This window comes from Rhea americana, unplaced genomic scaffold, assembly GCF_003343005.1.
Source record: "Rhea americana isolate MKP2758 unplaced genomic scaffold, rheAme1 scaffold_176, whole genome shotgun sequence".
NCBI lineage: Eukaryota > Metazoa > Chordata > Aves > Rheiformes > Rheidae > Rhea > Rhea americana.
Window position 1 is genome coordinate 1,884,952 of NW_028185883.1, and position 18,565 is coordinate 1,903,516.

An 18,565-nucleotide genomic window follows, 5' to 3' on the forward strand; every position below is an offset into this window, starting at 1 on the left:
TGTAATGGGCCCTCTCTCTCTCCCTTGCCAATGCTCAAATCTTAACATTGTATTAACTGTGGAATTAACTGCAAGTTGTGATCTTTTCATCCAAACACTAGTTAAAAGTTAGATTCACAATTCCAGTCTATAGATTTTTGAATTCTTGAGTTTATTTCGAAAGCATTGAAAAGCGTTCCTGATAGTTTTGTTGGGAGGGAATCTGAGGGATTATCATCCAAGGAAATCATTTCCAGTAACTTATTTTCCAAGTTTGTAGTGGATAAAGCCTCACTTCTAGTGTTATTTTTCTCATGTCTTTTCATGTGGAGACACATTGAAATGTAGGTATTTTTCCTATAATGTAATGACAGGAAAATTGCAAAAGGATTGTTGTTTTCTGAAACATTTTTGAGAACACAGGAAGTCTATTAACAATTGACAATGGAATATTGAATAGGATAGAATGGCTCTCTAAAAGTTATATTGTAGTTACTGTTAGAATACTTCAGAGTTATTTTTAGTTTGTCCAACCAGAGRCCAGTTATCAACTCTGAGAAAGAAGAATTTGCATATGGTATTACCCACCCTCCTGCATACAAATAATTTTGCCTGGGTGTCCTGAGCTGCTTTTCTTGCCCTTTCTGTAAGGTGTGGACATAAATAAATGTCTGCGTCATGATGTCAGGTATCTCAAGTGCTCTTTTCCCCAGACTTCTGATCTTCCTTGACATTCATCCAATCCAGGATCTAGCATATACACTTGACCAAACTAAGTTCTGTTCTTCAAATTTTAAAGGAATTTTTGTTGTTGTTGGATTGGGTTTACTTCCGAAGAAAAAGAAAAGCAATATTGGGCTTRAAAGGAAAGTTCTGTATTATCTATACTCTGTACTATGTTCTTGTGATTCTTCAAACCTTTAGGCTTYCTAAGAAATTAGGATTTAGGATTTCTTAATCATAGATTCCTCTGGGAAACCAGACTTGTACTTTTATTAGTTACACTTTGTAAGGAGACCATTCTCATTTCTTAATCCAAGGCAGYTTAAATTTGAAAATAAGTATAAATTATAGTGATGGGAAAGCATATAAAAGAACAGTGAAATTATCATCAGTTTTTTTCCCTTGTTCAAAGTTATTTACTTTTGAAAAATCAAATGGGAGAGAGCATCACCAACAACATGCTTAAGTTAACRGAGTCCATAAAAATTAATTATATCTGATTTATCTTAATTTAAACTTGGCTTTAGTGTGAGCTAAGTGTAGAATAGTTCAGTTTTATGCTACTCGTTCTCTGAATAAGTTTTATTCATAGCCTAAAGTATGTGCTGTGAATTTAGGACAATTTAATCTATAAATACTTTATTAAATAAGTTCTCTACAGTATTCAGTAATGAGGCACTACTTCAAGATGGAGTGTCAGCCTTCATAGGCCCTACTGATCCTGGCTTACGTGCTTTGTTTTGAGAGCTTTGTCTTCCTGGAAATGACTTCATTACCCAAATTATTAGCTCATTAATTTTTTTTTAGCTCACTTGTGTAAGTTGAAATGCCCTATACCTTTTGCTGCAATGAATTCTTTGTTACCTCTATGCCTAGTTAGGAAAAATGTCATCAAAATGTTTCTTAGGATGCTATTTGTTACCCTTGAAGTTTCTGCTTGCCAGAAAAGTTAGATTTAAGGCTGAGTCCAGGCTGCAGCAAGGATGGGCACCTACTGTTAAGTATTAGTGGAAGGAGTTTTAATTTGGAACCTACCAAAGAGAGCCTGGCTGTTAACTTCTAGTCTTTCTGCTTTTGGKCACAGCTTTGCAGCATTTTTGGGCAGCTTCATTTCCTTGTGATCCACAGGAACTGCTATCAGATAAATCCAGGAACACTGTAGGAAATCTCAGGATATCAGTGTGGCTATGTTACAGAAGGCCTCTGCATGTATCTTTCATCTTTACCTCTCCTATCAATAACTCTTTACCTCAGCTTATCACTGTTGTATCTGTTCTTGGCCAGTACTGGTTGCGTGGGTTCTCTTCTGTAGGCATCTTGGGTGGCTTGGGTAGTTTAAGCATAAAGCTTTTACAAATGCCCATGTTCATGAAGAGCTTATTGTGCAGTTTCACTACAGCAGTCTGTAGCGTGACCTGGTTTAAAACAGGTATCTCATGCTACTTAGCTTGCTAATTGCTTGTTTTCTCTCCTATATTGTACAGGACAGGCAATTTGGAAATAGATTGATATTTGAAAAGATCATCTTGACYATCCCAGCCTCTGGAAGACTGGGATAATTATTTTGGGGAGAATTTCATAAATAATCTTATCTGACAAAGACACTTGTTTCTGTTAGCAGGAATTTTAGCTAGTCTTTGTTTACTTTTTTACCAGCCAATATAGCATGTTGCCATGGCTGTGGTTCTGAATGGCTTTTTCCTCAGAGCTTCTTAGCTTTGGCTTATGAGACCAGACAGACTGATGGACATGACCAGCTAGATAAAATGTTTTTCCCGGTTACCTTCACCAACATTTATGTTGACCTTTCTATAATGGGAGTTGATAGTTTTTCATAAGGCAGGTCTTATACATAAGCCATATAACCTGAGTTGACTGGAAAACCACTCTGGCTGTAGCTTTGTCATATTGGTTATTAAATATATAGAAAAATTGGTTTGCCTCCTCAGTGTGATGGTCTGAACATGCAAGAGTTGTTTGTGCTGTTGGAGTGTGTGAATCAGTCCCCTCCCACTCCCTCCTCCTCTTTTTTTTTTTTTTCCCCATGCCTGTGCGTATCATGGTGTTTGTTCTGAAACAGTGCATGGGAAATTAACACTTGCTTTAACTAACCAGGACAAGTTTTTAAAAGCTGGAGAACTAGGAAATCCTTTTGATAAAGAAAGGTTTAGTTGTTTTCCCGTGCTTTGGAAAGGAGGGAAGGATCTGATCTGTTTTTCTGAATTAGAGCTGTTGATCACAGTCAGAGAATGATGTTAGTAGTATTACTAATCTTTGGTCCTAGCTAGAAGATAAAATACCACTTACCTCTGCCTTTACGATAAATAAGTCTAGGGGTTGTCTGGAAAAATCTTGTGTTCTTCATAGAAGTCACAGTTTCAAGTAGAGCTGTATCACAGTGAATGTCTGTACAGTGGTTGAGATTAAGATGGTGAATGAATGGGGAGGGAGTTGTTCTGGTAATGCAATAGAAATCAATCCTGTACAGGAGATAACTGTAGAAATTAATCTGTTGCTGTTTGGAAAGCACTGGCTTGTGGTCTGAATAAATAATTGCAGTACAGCTGTGATGTAACTGTCCACCCAGGTTCTCTGTGGAGCTGCGCTGATGCTTTACTGCTCAGGAACCCAACCTGACTTTTTTTTTTTTTATGTGGTATGGTACTGTAATGGTATAGACATGGTATAGTCTTTGGTGCTAGCTCTGTGCGAGGCAGCATTCGAATGTGTATACTTCAATTTCTCTGGGAAGTGGAGRTGACAAATTCTGCTGGAAGCTTGTATGCTGCTGGGAACCCAMTACTGTCCTGGACATCACAAAAGAAGAAATGACAATTTATTTTTCTTAGTTCTCTCTCTCTCCTCCACCCTCTCCCAAAATGGGATGCTTTCTGCATTGGAGGCCAGACAAAAACAGCAACTTGCTCCATTTTTCCTAATGCTTTATGGAACTTGCGTGTAGTGCATGTAGTGTGCAGCCAGTTCCTACGTAATGCCCCACATGACACTACTCCAAGCGTGAGACTGAAGATCATCCTGATCTCTGTTCCAGCAGTGCAGGTGGGGCTCAGTACTTCATTCAGCACGCTGCATGAGAGGAATTTCTTTCTAAAAAATAAAAAAAGAAAGAAAAAAAAAGAAAAGGGGAAAAAAAGACCAATTTAGTTGCTGGTAACTGACCGCTTTGGTAGATAACTCTACTTTCAAAATGTTACCTGAGGCTCTAGTAATTATTTAATATTCAATTTGCAGATCACCTCAGTGATTGTATCATGTTGCATTTCAACATAACCTACTTTTCTCAAGTGTGTATCTCCAAAACTCATTTGGGGTCTTACAAATTGTACTCAGATGACTGAAGGAGCTGAAACTTCAAGAATATCAGCAAATATTGTGAACCTGAGAGTGAAATTGAAGGAGCTGACAGTCCTGAATCTGTACTTACATAATGACTTTTAAACTATCTCGGGCCATTTAAAATACATTGATGATGGTTGTGGCTTAAATATTTTCTGAGGTAGAAATAAGTTTGTTACTTCGTGAGAACTAGATTCTCTTCTAAAAGTTCCGGGAGTGTATTTCTGCTCTTGACCAGGATAATGATAATTTTAGAAGGAATTAACAATTAACCTCTCTAGGGAATTTGATTTTGTATAAGTGTTTAATCATTATGAACCCTGAGATTGCATGTTATGAGTTTATATGGGGAAAATATATTTCTTGTATTTTTGACCACATAGGAAGAAACATGGTACTCTTTCTCTTTTTTTACATAAGTATCAGACTACTTACACCTTTATAAAACTTGAAAAAAAACCTGTTGGCCTAAACTTACACCTTACACTAAGGAAACGAAGAATGTGAGTGCCAGAGGAATTGTTCTTTCTTTGTCCAGATGTCCATTTTTTCTTTTACATGAGGGAGTTGATAAATGTAAATCTTTAAAGTAACTTCTTTTTTAAAAAGTTTGAAAGCACAGGGTACTCTGTTAGACTGATTGGAGCTTCAAGTCTTTTTTTTTTTTTTTTTTTTTTTTTTTTCTTCTTTCTCCCTCCTTCCCAGACCATTATTTGTCCATGCAGAAAGCATAGCAAACGTGTGGAACATTGCTTTTTCTATCAGACACAAATGGCATGTACTATAAAACACGTTTTATATTTGTGAAAGTCAAAATTAACGTTGTACAGATTTTATTATACAACTGCTCTTTAAGTAGAGAGCTAGSCAGGAGCCCTTTCTGACAATGTTTATTTAAAGGAGATGTGCTTTAGCATGTTATGTATCTTTTTGTATTGCCTAATCTCTCTCTTCTTTTTATGTTTAGTTGCCATAGCTCAAGGTGGTGCGATCCAGATTTCTAATCCAGCCTCCGATGGTGTCCAGGGACTGCAGACGTTAACAATGACAAATTCGGGAGCTCCTCAACCGGGTGCTACTATTGTGCAATATGCAGCACAGTCAGCTGATGGCACACAACAGTTTTTTGTTCCTGGAAGCCAAGTTGTTGTTCAAGGTACATTTTATTAGTCTACTGTATTTTAGGTTACTTTTATAAAAAAAACCACCTTTTCTTAGAGGGATTTTGTGTTCATAATTATTATATAATAAAAGAGATGCCATAAAAAGATGGCAGATAATTAGCCTTAGGAGGAGATTGAGTTTCTGTGTTCAGTAAAGCAGCTATTTTGATTTAAAAAGCTATGAAGAGGAAATGACAGGATGAAATCGCATTCTGCTTTGAATTATCTTGTCTAGGCTTTTAAGACATGTTTAATTGCAGTAAAGGTGCTGTTACAGTTAAAATGGAAATGCTGAGGCTGCATAATTGCATTTCATTTAGTATATGAAACTAATTTGTTTTTTCAGCAGTTTATCAGTGTTCATACAACACAAATCTGAAGCTATTTAGGCAGTTGTAAGGAAATATTTAGGGCAAGTTTTCCTTCCAATTTATGAYTCTTGTGCTTACTAGGAAGGATGGGACATGAGATCTTGCTTGAAGCTCATTTTCACACAGAAGAGACCTTTGCAAGCCCTATTAAAAAAAAAAGTATACATGCGCATTGAACTGTGAACGGTGAATTCTTAAACCTTATTGTAGATTATGCAGATTTTTTTTAGCTTCCTCTGCTGAGGCAGATTGAGAGCCAATGGTATCTTGGATCCTTATCAAGACAAGGGAAAKTAAGGTTGGGATTAGGGTAATACTGAGGAAAGCCGTGAGAGATGGGAAAGAGATTTCTATATGGAGACACTAAATTAATGCTACCATGGAGGATTTATTTTCTTTCTTTTTATCAATGCAGAGAAGTACAGTAGGATGTCTGGATGAGGGCACTTTCTTAAACTAAGATGACTATCTTAAGYAGACTTTGAGAACAGCTGGGAGACCTTTAAATGTGTATTCACAGATGGAGTGAATGTCATCGACTAAATGTGGACACAGATATCTGAGCTAGTTGATACAGTCCAGGTTGAGTCTTATTTTGTTGTTGATATAGAAGAAAAATGCTACATAAAACATAAAGTAAATAATAAGTGAGTATGAACTCACAGATAATCAAAAGGCATAAAATTTCAACTAAATAATGGTTCTTTTGATACTGAAAAATCTTTTGAAAAAAGCTTACAAAAAAAAAAAGAAAATGAAAGCACCTGAAAATGTTTGTTTCTCTGCAATTAAAGGTAAGGCAGATCTCTTTGAGATGAGACAGTATTTAGCKAGACACTAGAACTGGATACACAAGTTTCTGACAATAGAATTAGTTGGATACACACGTTTCTACACTGTTATTAGAGGTCAGGTAGTCTGAATGGATATATTAAAAAGTCTAGAAATATAGTTGTGATTTATGTGCACTTTATAGTTAACTGTACATCTCATATCATGATAGCACAGATTATTATAGGAAAGCAACAATCTTCTTAGTAGACTTTCCATTTACATATATTTTATGAGCCTAAGTAGGCAGCATATAAACTTTATTTGTAATAATCACAGAAATAAAGTAAAACCAGAAAAGTTAATAAAAATCCTAGAGTGGAAAAAATCTGTCTGAGACTTTCAAATAGCTTTTTATATGTATTTATATTTTTTTCTATAGTATTTGCTRGTGAATCTTACATAATAATGGATAGCATCACACAAATCCAGTGCTTGCTATTTTTTGATAACTACTGGTAGGAGAAAGGGTTAATATAAAAAAGGCTGAAGATATTGATCCAACTGAGTGATCTTTCATTAGCTACAAGTTTGCATTCACAAGCAAAATAAGAGGCAGTTCTGATACCTGTATCCTAGTACAGGTTAAGGGCTTTTTTGCTAGCTGGAGAAAAAGGAAGAGTATTTAAATACTAGAGAAAATGACAGTGCAGAGAAGTCACATCAAAATTATTCTGTTGGGATCTATGTGTGTTCTCATAACACACTGATATGAACAGTGCTATTTTAGAGATTTGTAGCTGTTATTTTCTATGTGCTTTAGTTCTGATACTTTGCTGGTATTACCCTGAAGCAGTCCTGTAATCACAGGAGAATCCTTTCTTTGCATTGATGCTTCTGTTATTGCTTTCTTTGGGATAGTTTCGTAACTCATGAATTACCAGTTTAAATTAGCTTATTACAGAAAAAGGCCTTAGATGTTGTTTACTGTGTTGTATCTACAGAGCAGTGTCTGGACTGTTAGTCTGAATCAGGTTTCCCTTAAGTTGTTGTAAATCAAGAGTAACTCTGTTAAACCAAAAGATTTGCTTGTTTGCCTGTTTTTTTTTCTTTCTCTACAAAATAAGTCACCCAGCTCTCTTGGACCTATCTCGGAAAAAGGAGGAAAAAGGAGGGGGTGAGGGAGAGGTCACCCTTACCCAGAGCTACTGTTCTGCCTGCTATTTAACCTGAAACCACTGGCATTAGGTTGTCTTACTTTGTTGCAGCTTTCTTCAGTTTTTTCTGAAGCTTTTAACTGAAGTGAAATTTTGTCTCTTTTCCACGGAGTTTTAGTCTTTAAGACTTTCTTTGATTTATTTATTTGTCAGAGCTTATTAAGCTTTCCTGTCTCATGTGTCTGTCTTGCAGAGCCTTGCCTTTTAGTGGAACTGTTCCAACATTGACCAAAACATTTGCACATGTGTCTTCTAAAATCTTGCTATTTTATATCCAATCATGATTTTATCKTTTTGATTCATTAGTGAATTCACTTTGCAATTTCTGTCAGTCAGTGCTGTGAATCTTCAGGTCTGACTTTACAGCTAGCTCTGTGCTGAATGCTTTCTGTAAATTTCTGTATAATTCAGAGGAAAAGCACAAAGCTAGGCTTACAGACATATAAAAAAAGGTTTACAGGAGAAAGGAGTTCTCTCTGGGCTGCAGTTGCAGTGAGCTGTTCCAGTGACAGAGCATATTAATGACAGTGGTAGGCAAGTGAGGTCACCATGATGTCAGTGCTCCTGCTTGTAATCCTGCACATGCTTGCTAGTTTGGAACAGTTCATGCTGAGCTCTGGGAGAGGAACGGGAGAGTCGTGTGTGCAGACGCTGATCATGGCTGTAACAGGAGATGAAACAGGTAAAATAAATAAATAAGAAAATCTCTTAGTCTTTTACTTTACATTTTTGGATGCCTAAGCTTAGTTAGTATTTGTGATGTTTTCTTTTGAACTTGTTGCTGTAACTCTTTCATCTTCAACAATTGACATGAATAGGTCTGATTATAATTAGTGTGGGATATCAGTGTAATCTTAATAGTTTTCTTTAAAAAAAAAATCACTGTTAGCATGCAAGTTCTTGCATAGGTTGATTCAGATAACTAATTTTTACTACTTGCAGGATTTTGCTGAATAAATTATGAATTTTCCTTTAAATCCTTTCTTTGTGGAGCTACATGTTGCTATGTTTATAATTATTTTTTCTTTTATTAAAAAAAATTATGCCGCTTTTAGGTTTAGCAATAAACACTTCTGACTTGATAAGCTAAAATAGACTGAAGCCTAGCTGTAAGAGGAGAGGTGCACRTTGTTTTAGTAGCATGAGTAAACCCTTATGCTTTCATTGCTGGAGAGAACGGTGAATACAAGCAGACTTGAAAGAGCAATAATTCTGAGTGTGGTAATGCCTGCTTGTTTTCTCCTGCACTGTTAAAATGGTCTGTTCCTCAGCTAATTGAGTTCAAAAGGCTGACGTCATTAGACTTCCTGGAATCGGGTTGCAGTAGGGACTGGAAAAGTTAAACTCCAAACAAGATACACATTGACGTCAGCTCCAAGTCATGCTGTGATTTAGTCAGTTCCTTTCTGCTTCGTCAATCCCCTCCGGCAGATCTGTAATGTTAGCTGGCTTGCAGCTGGTACCTACGTCCTCCTCCTTGCTGCTTCRTATTTTTTCATTAATCAAAAAATAAGTGTCCTAAGTCCATGTTTCATGATTTTTATGCTCAAAGGAATAATGATTCATGCCTTGCTTAGCCAGTTTGGTGGTGAAGTTTAAAACCCTTTGATAAGCTAGTCCCATCRTCATGACTCACAGGAGAGGAGAATAAACATACTAGTACATAGCATGTATCAGATTTTTCTCCTGGCTAGTGGAAGAATTCAAGTGCAGGGATGCTCTCTAGTGTTCAGCAAGTTGTTTTCCACAAGAACTTGCTGATATACCGTGGTGTTTTTTTCCCCATAATTTAGTCATTTTTGTTAATTTCTCTGAGCTTGATTTGCAAGAGTAGATGTGCTCTTCTGGATTTAGCTGTCTGAGGTTTTTTTGGTAACTTTCATTTTGTAAGTCTGAACTCAAATCTTCAAGTTTTTTGAGTGACTTTTTACATTTTTGCAGTTTTAAGGAGAAAGTAAGTAACTGGCCTGGGGTGATGAGCTAGGAGAGTAGACCATCTCTAGGTTTGTTGTGATTCTCAACTTTCTTCTGTTGACTTATGTGTTGGCTGCAGASTAGATGTGTTGCAAAAACATATGTGCAGTTTGCTAGTCTCATTTTTCTGTGGTTTTTATTCAAGGAAAATATCACTGGCTGTAAATTACCTCTACAAAAGGTGACTAAAATTGCTGTTAACAGTTTCGGTACTATGTCTCATTTGCAGGAATGCCTTTAAAGCTCCATGGAGTTTCATTAGAAGCATTTCAGAGATCTGTCAGTGTGGAGCAGGATGGTGTGGCATGTGTGTGTGGTCTCCCTCCCCCCGCCCCCCACACTTAGTTGCTGTATTGCAAGGTAACATTTGCTACAGCATGTGGGTACATTAATGTATTAGGATAATATAATTTCTTTTTTTCCAGAGTATCCTTTCCGTTAAAGGAAATATATTTCTCCAATGTATTTTTTCAGGGGAAACAGCATTTTATTGTAACTTTTTAAGGTATTATACAAAAAAAATCTGCAGAGTTAGAAATAATAATGACTAATGTCATTTATTCTTTGCTCTAAAGTACTTACTATGGCACAGTTAAAAGATGCTTAGTCATTTTTTTTTTAACAGCTGTGTCTGGGTTAGCTACACYTGTATGACCAAAACAGTTATTTGTCTCTGTTACCATACTTGTGGATTTATAAGTGAGCCAATTGTTAGGCAGGGACAGACATTATGGGAACCTGGTCAAACTATTTTTAAAACAAGTTGCTGCTTACTGTGGTGCTTGCTGATCCCAGCTGAGATAGGGGCTCAGTTATGTTGAGCCTCGTTGCAGGTACATGGGGCACTGAGGCCTCTTACCAGCCACGACAGTAAGTGCTATCGGCTAACATGTGAGTGAAAATCAAGCAAAGATTACAAAGTAGCTGATGACCCCAGGTTGAGRTGACCCTCTTCCTAACCTGATCTACAGACTGCATCATTTTACTTGGATTTCTGATTCGTTATAGCTGATGCAAGCTAAGATAACATTTTTTTTTTTCCGGTGAAGAGAGAGAGAAAAAGGTAGTTCTTGCCAGAGAGTCTTTAAATTCAGATGATTTGTCTAGCATAAAGATAAGGCTAAAGAATTTCAAATACTCTGTTTTTATAAATAGTGAGCTGGTGTATTGTCCCATAGACATAGGTGGAGCTGCTAACATAAGCAGTAAACTGAATCAAGGGTTAAGGAATTCTTGCTATTGATACGCAAGAAGACGAAGACCTGAGTTCCTGGCGTCTGCATGTTCATCCTCGCAAGGTCATCATCTGCTGATTGCTCTTCCCCTCCCCCCATTCSAAAAGGATTATGTTTAACCTAGGTCCAGTTCATCTTGTAATTCCACAAACACTTTTACCCACACAACCGAGTGATGGGGGGAGCTGCAAYTTGTTCAAGTAGATAATGATTTCAGAATGTATGTCTATGGAGAGCTGTAATCTAAACACAACTTGATGCTGTTTTTTCTATTTAATTAGTGAAGCACCTGCATGAACTTCTGAAAGAATGGTGTGAATAGTAATTTATTACTACGTTTAGGGTTTGGTGGTTGCTTTCTTTTTTTTTTTTTTCCCCTGCAGGTGACTTCTGTCTCTTGCCTCCTGATAGTGCTTTAGTCTATATTTTGTATTTCTGTGTTTTTTGTTCATTATTTGAACATTGCTTTAAAGAATTAAAGTACAAATTATGTATAACATAACAGACGTTGAAACTTGATCTTTTATATCCATTTGCTTTAATGAGGAAAGTTGAAGTTTTGTTCTTCAGTAATACGAAATATGTATAGAAATTAATAGACAAGTACTTCTTATAATTTTAATCAGGATGCATTTTTTTGTTTGATTTCTTTCTATGCCAGAAAGACCCAGATAAACTTCCTTATGACTTTAACAATTTTGTTTTAAAGCTGAAGGTACGTCTCATAGGAACAAAGTATAGAAATAAATATAGAAACAAGGTGAGAGCATCAAAAAGATACTGTTTCCCAAATACATGTCAGATTTCAAATCTGCGTTTAACCAGAGAAAGCTCAAACTTGGCAGGCTCAGGAGCTGAATCTGAATTTTTGGACTCCAATTTACTGTGTAGCTACATGCCTTCTGTGCAACAGCTACCACCTCCTATTGCCTACTAATACAGCAGCATCCTACTTGTAGGCCTCCTGCTCAAGGAACATACTCCTCTTCCCCATGAGCATTTGTATTTTCCGTTTGGCTCTCACTTTTTCCTAAGGTTGMCAAACAGATGCCATGAAGGAAGGAGAGCCAGTAAGGCCAGTGCTATTGCTATTAGGGAAGGAGAAATGGGTGGCTCCTGAAGTATCTGTTAGAGGACCAGGGACTCTCAGTGACTGCAGCACCAGCAGGAGCCTCTTACTGTGCAAGCAGGAAATAAATACGTGGATGCTTTGACAGTATTTCTCAAACAGCTTTCCCTGTACTCTGAGAAGAGCTATGTGGAAGCTTTCACAGGCTTGATGTGGCTGGTAAGCTGCATGCTAGAGCAAGGTAGATATCTAATTTTACAGGATAGAAATAAAAGATAAGATGACGTTACAGATCTGTGAGATATTTTGTGTTATAGGGCTTCTGGATAACACATCAACAGAAATCTGTTATTTTCAGGGAGACTTTTGCATAGTTCTTTCTTTTTTTTTTTTTTTTTTTTTCCCCCATAACTTTTAAAATATGATTCTTTAATACAGCTGCCACTGGAGACATGCCAGCTTACCAGATTCGAACTCCCACCACTGCCTTACCTCAGGGAGTGGTAATGGCAGCCTCACCAGGGACTTTGCACAGCCCTCAGCAACTAGCAGAAGAGGCAACACGCAAGAGAGAACTGAGRCTTATGAAAAATAGGTAAGACTATGTAACAGTTAATAGTCACTGTTGCAAAAAAACAAAATAGTAAAAGCTTTCTTCTTAAGGTCATGGTTGACCATGCCTATGGTTGAGGAAGGGAAGGCAAGAAATTCATTCTATGTTGTCAGTCATCCCACATTCTTATAGAACTGGTGAGCAATGGCTGTTAATCAAACCTGGGAAGTTAGACCTGTCTTCATCTCCATGGATTTTTAATTCTGAAATACTATGATAACTCAAAAATCAGCATTAGTTTTGTCCATTACTGTTCATCTTTGAGATGATCTAGAGATGTGCTTATTGTTGAAGAGATTTTTTTCACTTGATAGTAAAATGACCAACATGGGATCTCACTGGCAGCTGCCCATTATTAATACTGTAAAGAAGACTTATCCTAGAATGGAATGATGGTTATGGAATTTCTGAACTAGTTGGCTCCTGGGATAAGTTACTATGTAGTACTACTTTGATTTAAATAGGTGTGTCATTTAGCATGTTGTGTCAGACTGCTGTATATTTTTTAATTAGTTGGCATGGATTTTACTGTATGCAGTAAATGTCTGTCTTTGTGCTCTTTTCTGGCTATTCTTGGAGAGCTTTTTCCTTTTTAAATGCATGCTGATATCAATGGTAGTTAGATTTATGCCTTCCAGAAGAAATAGTCTGATATGCAGATACATCRAATAGCTACTTGCCTTGTGATTGCATTCATGGTATTGCTTTGCTCTCATGCCTGTCCTTACTTTAAATTCCTCATAAGAATTTTAGTTTCTCCTTTCTTCAGTTTTAATGCTGGTTCTAAACCGTCTCTCATATCACATGTTGGAAAATTCTATTCTTGCAACTTGACGATTTATGTTTCAAAATGTTAAAGRAGTGGACTCTGTTTAGTACAGGCCAAGCCCATACATAATCTTCTCTTCACTGTTTTTCTTAGTTCCTCTGTGTATTAATTCCATCATTGTTTTTGTTGGTGTTGAATTTGTTTCAAGTTTTCAGTTGTTTTAAGTTTGCTGYTTAACCGTGTTGTTATGGCTGTTCTGTGCTGTTCTGTTTGCAATGCAACAATTGGTGCTGCTTGTCGTTATTGTGGAACTGTAGGGATTGCTGGTAATTTCGTTTATCCAGTCTTTGCCATGTTGTGGCTGTTCCTGTAGTCATTTGCCTTGTATTGGTTCCAGGGAAGCTGCCAGAGAATGTCGCAGAAAGAAGAAAGAATATGTCAAATGTCTTGAAAATCGTGTGGCTGTGCTTGAAAACCAAAACAAGACTCTCATTGAGGAACTCAAGGCCCTCAAAGATCTTTATTGTCATAAAGCAGAATAACTGTCTTTCATTTGGACCTTGTTTATTATGAACTTTAATCAAGGCATGAGAGGAAGCAATTCTACAGATTGCCATATGAACTTGAGAAAGAGACACTTGAGGCCCTTGTGGAACCCAGTTTTGCTTAGTGTTTTCAGACTGATTTGGGAGATGTTCCAAAATGTGGAATTCAATCATAGTCTCCATACTCTGCTGAGCTTTCTAGTAGCATGCAAGTGGCTTTTTTGTTTGCACTTTTTACTTCTGCTTTTTGCAGGGAAGCTGCTAAAGAATGTCGACGACGGAAGAAAGAATACATTAAATGTCTGGAGAGTCGTGTTGCAGTGCTAGAAGTTCAGAACAAGAAACTTATAGAGGAGCTTGAAACCCTAAAAGACATTTGCTCTTCCAAAACAGATTAGTGGAAATATTTATTTTACTGTGAACTGACTAAAATATGTCCGGTTACTTTATAAGGCAATACATAGCCAACATGAATTATGGCTTTCTCTTTGTGTCATTTATATTATATTCCAACTTCTAACATTCCTGAAATGCTTTCCTGCTTTTTGTCAATTCTTAGCTCTAATTTCAGGTTTTCCGTGCTGCTCCCTCCCACCTCCCAAGGAGCCAAATGTTAAAATGTGTAACAAAGTTAAAAAGYGCATAATTTCTAAGAGCTGTTTCTTTGCCATATATTTACATTACTACTTTTTACATGTTACTGATAGTGTCCTGCACATAAAAAATATTTTACAGTTGTTTTAAATGAATCATAAGGATAATGCATCCAGTAATACAAGAAAATCAAACTACTCAAGGTATCTCAGGAAAGAGTTTATAAAAGAATGTTATGATTACATGTATGTATTAGAATACTAGTCTACAAATGATTTTATGGCATATTTTTATATTAGTTGCTTTGTGGAAAAAGTATTGTATTGCTGTCACAGAGTGCCATGGTTGAAGATAGTTTTTAATAGAACCATGTTGTTTAACCTGTGTAGTGTCTGGTTTCATTTAAACATCTGTTTATTTGAGATGCTTTAAAACCTATGAGTCTGGAAGGGGAGGGAGGGGAAAAAAAGCATATATCAACTCACTGACATGATGCTAAGTATACTGTAAATACTTAGGGGAAAAAAAAGAAAGAAAAAAAGCTTTCTGCTATGTCTTGCTATCCACTTTAATTTTCTGAARTCTGTGAAATACTTGGTTTGTTAGAGTTTTATAAATCAAAGTGTAATTTTATGTCCTGAATACTTCATGTTTTAGATTCTGGACAACTGTAGAGAGTTATCCATAGTGAAGGATGATGGTGTAGTCCTTGTCACTCTTTCTGCAAAGTGGAAGTAAAGGTTACTTAAAGAAGGAAGTTTCCAATAAACAGTAAATATCTGCTGGTTCCCAGAGTTTCAGAATAACCTATAGGTGAGAGCTGAAGATACTTAAAAATAAACCCCTGTTTAAACCAGATTACGGTTCTGATAAATTCATCATGTGCCAGCTTTCCATTCTGCTTTGAAGAAAAATAGTACTTGCACAAGATTGCTTCTGGGTATTTCTTCAGTTCAGGAATAATCTAATGGATTGTTGGCCTGTGTAGTCTATAAGTAGAGTATTTGGGAGCTTTACTGTAACTAGCAACACCATTGCCTTGCTGATGAGTTGGTAAGAAAGACTTAGTTAAGAAGGACTAAGTTCCTGCTGAGTTGACTTTACAAGGTAACACGGGGATGGGAGGGAGGGAAGATGGAATCCTGCCCTCACTGAAATCACTAAGACTTCTTCACTTGGTTTAAACTGAATTCACATTTAACTCAGTCTTCACTCTGACACATTTTTTTTAATCCAGTGTTCTTCACTTTCCAAAATTATTTGAAAGAGGATAATTTTTTCAGATTGTTTTTGGAAAGCTGGTAAGGTACCTATGTGAGACCATATTCTTAAGAAGAGGTAGTCTTTCCTCTCCCTTCCTTAAAACTATATCAGTTGGCTTAAAAAGTTGCAGGTCCATGTTGCAGTCTGTAATCTTCAACAAAAGTGTCCAGCAAACTGCTTGTTGTGGCTCTGTCRCTAAAACCTGTTTTCTATTACAGGTAGACATTGCTCCTTACTCCAAGGAATTTGGAACTAGGTGGAAAGAAACTTGGGCACATGGTGGATGACTGTCCAGTACAAACGTTCCTTATGATTTCATCCTCTCTGTAGTATCTGATACTAACTATAGCTAGRAATTTGACAGATGGCATCCTTGTCTGTTCCATATCTGTGCAGTCTACAGTCATTTCTTTGCTAATGCTTATTCAAGATTTGATTGATGTCTGTCTTTTATTTAAATAATTAATTCAGGGGTGGGAAGGAAAAGAACCTAGCATAGGGAAGCTTAAATCCAAATGTTTTAAGTGTATGTTTCTGGAAAACTCTATTTCATACATTTACTGCAGCAAAAGAAAAGTATCCTGCTTCAGAAAAGTACACTGCACAAAACCTGGCTTATTTAGACTTAAGGCTTGGAAAAAGGAATATTTATGACCTATTCTTCTCCTATTCTCAATAATGTGGCTTGATATAGAGTTAATGTTGACATAACTAGTAAAACACATTTGTGAATTTTAAAGTGAGGAATGAGTTGAAATAAGGACAAGGTGCGTGGGTAGTAAATTAGAACCAAGATGCATCCTGGTGCAATAGTTATTTCTAAGGAAATAACTTTGTTGAAGGTGAGCAAAGCGCAGTCTGTATAAATGCAAAGAGTCTCTTGTCAGATTGATACTGGAAAAGTAGATTACTTGTAATAGTAAACTCAATTCTGAATTGATTTGGGAGATGTACATTGAAAACTTTGTGAGAGCTACCCTGAGATTAAATGAAGATTAGAAGGAGACCTCAATGGAGTTTGCTAAGGAAATAACACCAAAATAGTTGTGTGTAATAGGACTGCTTGGAGCCTGGGTCTTTGCTCAAGCAGTATGTCAGAGGATTAAAGTGATAGACGGGATATGCTAGGATATATGAATTAATTTTAGGTTGTAAAGGAAACCTAATAAATCACATTAAGTTTTTCTTCAATTTAATTTTTCTCTTTAAACTTGCAGTGTAGTTATTAAGCCTTCTCAAGTTTTAGGTCATAGCTTGAGATTCTTTTATAGGCCACTGTAGTTATATATAAGATACTTCTGAATGTATGGCAGCATTGGAATCTATTGTAGATGTGTGCTGTGACTGAGAACAGAATTTTTGTTTTAGATTCCTGTCCACCAAGCTTGCATTTGTGCCTGTATTTGTGCTTGTGCTTTCTTGTGCTTCTCCTCAAGAGCTTAAAAAGTGAAAATGTCTGGAACTATATTTGTTGTTACTTCTTACGCAATAAAACTGAGATCGATTGGGTCTGAAGTTGTAGCTGCCAAAGGTTCTGGGAGATTGCAGTGACACCATTTTGGAGGCTGTGTTGCTTAGCAGTCCACGCGAAATTGTCTGTGTTTGTATACTGGCACCCGCCCCTTGGAGAGCCAACAGAAGGTCAGTTTGTAATGAGAATGTTGAACTTCAACCATAAGGTAATCTTAGGGGTTTTATCCAAGTCAGTTACTGATCTTTTCCTAACGATACATTTTGATGGAAGAGAGGAAACTGCACTCTGCATTTTTGTCTGTCTCATTTTGTGACCACTTTTGATTCATTCAAAGGCCAAACAGTCTGTTTGTAGAGACTTACCAGGTGGATCAGGCACTGAGCTCGAAACTTTTCCATCAGTGGCGTTGGCTGGCAGAGCTGTCCTTTTGATTGTCAAGGCTCATTTTTTTTTGTGTAAATGGTGGATCTATTGCCTTCCCTAAAATTTTCTAATCTTTGAAACTACAGTGCAAACATACAAATTGCCTGTGGATTTTTATGGAAAGTCTATCAATCACAAAAGAAACTACGCTGGCATACTTTAGGAAACGCAGTATCAGTGGCTGTTCTTGTTTATGCGAGTACCGCACATACCCGCGAGTGAGGACTTGCCCTCTATCCCTATTCAACTTAAGTTCTTAGCTGAATCAGGGCATTCAAAGGGAGAAAGAAAATCAAAGGAAGATTAGACATGTTCAGCACTTTATGCCCTTGCATAGCAGCATGGGGAAGCGTGCACAAGTCCGTTGGAAAATACTTGTACGTAGTGAAGTATATGGAGATGTTCATTAGGATTCACACCAACTGTGTCTCCAAAAACAGCAATTGCTTCTGAATAAGTTACCATTCATTCACTTTTTTCTCAGTGAGATGGAGTGAGAGACAAAACCCCTCCATCTAAACTCTTTTGCCTGAGATTGCCAAACCAGGAGGCTTCAGATGGCTTTCATCAGCTCTCTTTTTTTCTGGAACCGTGCAGTCAGGGCAACAGTTGGCAGATAACAAGTCATGTTCAGGGAAATTTTTGTAGAAAAGGTAAAGTCAAAATTTTGTTTTAACTTCAATCTCCACCTGAAATTTCCCTTTGGAATCTGCAGTAGTCTGAAAAAAGTAGTTTCATTTAAAATGTACACTGACTGTTAGTGTTAGCTGTCAAATTATTCAAAATATGAAATTTTCAAGTTTTAAATAATTGCAAAAAGCATTTTATTGTGTTCAGCACAAAGTGAAAGGTGTAAGAAGAAAAAAAAAGTCTTTGCTGTAAAACTGCCAAGTTACTCCTCCCATGTAACAGAAGAGAAGAGATTTCAGTTCAGTCTATTCTTCATCTCTTTTACTTTTCAGAGAAGGCATACAGAGGCCTTCATGCTTATTTTTGTTCATTCGACACACTTAATAAATATTAAG

The 18,565-nt window shown here is 36.8% G+C and overlaps 1 protein-coding gene across 7 annotated transcripts in view; it reads left to right on the forward strand.

Moving 5' to 3' along the window:
* Nucleotides 1-17,158, forward strand: part of CREM (cAMP responsive element modulator) — a 28,245-nt gene extending 11,087 nt beyond the window's left edge. For 2 of the 7 annotated variants that reach the window (XM_085301408.1, XM_085301411.1), the window contains 3 exons: nt 5,027-5,215; nt 12,298-12,454; nt 14,040-14,760. In XM_085301408.1, the coding sequence (XP_085157534.1) occupies nt 5,027-5,215; nt 12,298-12,454; nt 14,040-14,184 (491 nt within the window). In that variant the 3' untranslated portion in view covers nt 14,185-14,760. Of the gene's footprint in view, nt 1-5,026; nt 5,216-8,090; nt 8,264-12,297; nt 12,455-13,638; nt 14,761-15,861 lie in introns of those variants that run through there. The other 5 variants (XM_085301407.1, XM_085301410.1, XM_085301409.1 and 2 more) reach the window with 4 other exon arrangements.
* Nucleotides 17,159-18,565: the final 1,407 nt, after the last annotated feature.